The sequence below is a fragment of the Setaria viridis genome, chromosome 9, assembly GCF_005286985.2.
Source record: "Setaria viridis chromosome 9, Setaria_viridis_v4.0, whole genome shotgun sequence".
Taxonomy (NCBI): Eukaryota; Viridiplantae; Streptophyta; class Magnoliopsida; order Poales; family Poaceae; genus Setaria; species Setaria viridis.
Genome location: NC_048271.2, coordinates 21,690,823 through 21,694,701, shown reverse-complemented (window position 1 = coordinate 21,694,701; position 3,879 = coordinate 21,690,823). Strand labels below are relative to the sequence as shown.

At 51.9% G+C, this 3,879-nt stretch overlaps 1 protein-coding gene across 1 annotated transcript; it reads left to right on the top strand.

The window, feature by feature from the left end:
• Positions 1-943: 943 nt before the first annotated feature.
• On the top strand, positions 944-2,702 carry LOC117840084 (GDSL esterase/lipase At2g27360). The gene is made up of 5 exons (XM_034720540.2): positions 944-1,293; positions 1,381-1,596; positions 1,679-1,827; positions 1,921-2,194; positions 2,278-2,702. Exons 1-5 carry the CDS (start codon positions 945-947, stop codon positions 2,469-2,471), a joined length of 1,182 nt encoding a protein of 393 aa, XP_034576431.2. The 5' UTR covers position 944; the 3' UTR covers positions 2,472-2,702.
• Positions 2,703-3,879: the final 1,177 nt, after the last annotated feature.

The window sequence follows — 3,879 nt, the reverse complement described above, 5'->3', positions numbered from 1 at the left end:
ACAAAGACTTCTTTTCTGTTGCTCACGCAATGCGACAGATAACTTGACTCTATATGTATATATAAAATGAAAGTAAACGGCCCTATGAAAAAGAGATGGCAGGAGTCACTGGTAGAGAATTGGCTTTCCATGCGCCCCCTTTTATCCCGGTTTAAAGTTGGCCCGGGACAAAAGGTTCACCAACCGGGATTAAAACTCGGTCACTGGTGGGGGACTCACCAACCGGGACCTTTTATCCCGGTTGCAAAGGCTAGTGGGAAAAATAGACTCTGAGAGGCCTTTTATCCCGGTTGGTGTTACCAACCCGGATAAAAGGGCCAAGAGCCTTTTATCCCGGTTTGTAATACCAACCGGGATAAAAGGGGGTTGTTTATCCCGGTTGGTCTTTCAAACCGGGATAAAAGGATCCCCAACGAGGTGACTGGAAGGTGACTGGAGGAGGATTAAATCTCGAACCCTTTTATCCCGGTTGGAAACACCAACCGGGATAAAAGGGTCCCCCACGAGTTAATACAAAAGGATAGCATCCCCTACATAGTCAGATGTGGTGTGTAGGTGGGATGGCAAGGAAGCTACGCGCGAGGCTGGAGGTTGTGGGTTCGAATCCCACGAACCACGCACGCGCATATTTCGCGTGAAAAATCGCGTGACTTGTGACGTGCGCGCGTGGGAGGCCTGCCTGGGAGCTCGGGTTTATCCCGGATGGATTTTCGGGATATTTGCACCCTACCAACCGGGACTAAAGCCCAAATCTCTCCTAGTGAGTTATCTCCAAGACTGTATCCCCATGTGAACAACTGGGAGATTCGTCTATTTAAGTTTATCAGTCTCCTTGTCCTCATTCATAATTCAAAAGGAAGGGAAAAGGAAATTAAAAAACCACAACAGCTTCGAATGCCAGCCCCTGAAGAAATCGGTAACCATGCACTGACGCACCACCTCAGATGGTCAACGCTGGTACAAGTAGCCTTACAATTAAACCACACGTACAGCTCTTCGACTTATCAATGGCTCAATTGCAACGCCTCTTCGTGGAGGTCGTCCTCACCGTCCTCCTCCTCGTCGCGGAGGCCGCCGGCGATGCCGATCTGGACACAAGAGCCTGCCGCGGCCTGATGCGCGGCCGCTACACCCGCGTCTTTGCATTCGGCGACTCCCTAACGGACACCGGGAACTCGGCCATCTTCCCGCCAACCGCCGGGGGCACCTTCACCCAGCTGCCGTACGGGGAGACCTACTTCGGCCATCCCAGCGGCCGGGCCTCCGACGGCCGGATCATCACCGACTTCCTCGGTAACCGCAACCTAACCACACATGTAACCTGTTCATTCTCACAACGTGATTCGTGAGCTGTGACGTTCTTGTGCATCCACCACGTAGTGGAGAAGCTGAAGGTGCCACTGCCAACGCCGTACCTCGCCGGCAGGACGGCCGCTGACTTTCTCAACGGATCAAACTTCGCCTTCGGCGCTGCGACGGCGCTTGAGCCGGCGTTCCTAGAGACCAGGGGGTTAACGGCGTTCGTGCCGGTTTCTCTCAGTAACGAGACGACGTTCTTCGAGGATGTCCTGCAGCTGCTTAGCTCCTCACACCACGGTAACACGAACCAAAATCATTCAAAGAATTTTTCACCAGATGATCTTCCTAATTTCCTATAACCCATTACGCGAAACTACAGAGCAGCTCAGTATCACGGCGAGCTCAGTCTTCTTTTTCGGAGAGATGGGGATCAACGACTACTTCCTCTCCCTCAGCAGCAACCGCACCGTTGACGAAACGGCGAGCTTGGTCCCGCACGTCGTCGGCGCCATCCGCTCAGCTCTCACCGTAATTACTCGTCGTCGTCCATCCGGCCTCCCTCGCTAACGCACGCCTTCCAATTGCTTATTCTGTCTAATTATATATTCAATCCGTGAACAGGCCGTGCTCGCCGCCGGCGCGAGGGCGGTGGTGGCCACAGGGATGCCGCCGTTAGGCTGCGCGCCGTACCAGCTCGCCCTGTTCCCGGGCGCGCCGGGCGACTACGACCGCGTCACCGGCTGCAACACTCGGCTCAACGGGATCGCCGAGCTGCACAACCGCGAGCTGAGGCGGACGCTCGACGAGATCCGGCGCGCCCACCCGGGCAGGTCCTTCCTCTACGGCGACATCTACAGTCCCATCGTCAGCGCCGTCACCTCGCCGGCCAGATACGGTACAGAGACACCACACCCTCTTCAATTGATCCACAGGCATTGTGACAAGACTCATGAATATCTATCGATCGGCCTGTCGCAGGCTTGAGCGACGCCCCGTTGGCCGCGTGCTGCGGGGGCGGCGGCGGCCCCTACAACTACAACTTCACGACGTTCTGCGGCTTGCCGGGGTCGACGGCGTGCGCCGACCCGTCCAAGTCCATCTCGTGGGATGGGATCCACTTCACCGAGGCAGCGAACAGGCTCATGGCCAGTGCCATACTAAGTGGACAGTGAGAACACACACACAATTTGGCGTGCCAGCAGCTGTACCATCGCACGATCGGACATATTCCCCGGCAGATTTCTTAGTTCTTTTTTTTTTGCAATTTTCTAGCTCTGTGCTAATTCTTCCTCTACATTTTTTTGGAAATACTCCTTCAAGGTCCCGCTCCCCCCTCTAATTACCTTTTAAAATGGGTTGAGGTTGTCAAAGTCCTAAATTTTAAGTTGGACTACGCGTTGCTACGGGAACACCAAATTTAACCAAAAATAACTATTATGCTAAAAAATCATGCAAAATATGTGCTGATGTGGTCATGATTAATACAAACACAAAAGCAAAGATGCTGACCAAAAAGTTTAAAACTGCGCTAAGCAAATATATAGTCCAATTTGAACAAAGATGTACTTGCTATGACAACCGGTATCATGCCTCAAGTATTAGTTATTACTAGGAAATAGCCCGTGTGTCGGCCATACATCTATGGACCTTCAGAAGGTTTGGACAGTCCTAAATACGAGGCTATACACCGAGACGTGTCAAACATGGAGACTGCACCGGCGTGGTCTACATGGAGGACAAGAACCAGTCGAGGAATAAGAAACTACTCGTAGCAATTAGAGTAGGACCCTCTAGTCGAATCCGACTAGTATTCTTGTAAATAACCGACTTGTAGCCCAACCCCTGATAATATAAGGTGAGGTAGGGATCCCTCTGTCGGTGTTTAAACCCGACAACCAACAAAGGGGTGTACCCAAGGTAGAGTTTTGGTTGGTGGGTGTCGCCAAAATTAGGAACTCAATGGTATACGTAGGCACGCGATTTAAACAGGTTCGGGCCGCTAGATCGCGTAATACCCTATGTCCTGTGTGTTGTTCACTTGTATTCAATTGAATTTGTCTGGAGGGGTCCCTACCCGTTCTTATATATTGGAGGAGCAGGGTTACAGGTCAGTTATTTTACAGGGATACTAGTCGGTATTCGACCAGAGAGTTCTACTCTAACTGCTATGAGTAGTTTCCGAGTCCTCGACTAGCTCTTGTCTGTCGGCTAAGCACCCCTAGGGCCACCAGAAGGCTTGTATGGACCCACTCAAGGGAACGTACCCGAAATCTACTCGGACATGAAGACTACTCTGCAGAGTGCGTAGGCTTCATGGACTCCCCGAAGACTAGTCGGGTCAAAAGGAAACTACTCCGAGTTAGAGTAGGACTCAGTAAACGTACTCGACTAGGACTCGAACACAATCCGCTCGGTAACCCTGCTCCCCCGACTATATAAGGGCGGGCAGGGACCCCTTCCAGAACAACGAACAACAGAGAACAAGATCAATACAATCTACACACAGGATGTAGAGTATTACGCGATTTAGTGGCTCGAACCTGTCTAAATCGTGTTCCTTACGTCACCATCGACTCCTTG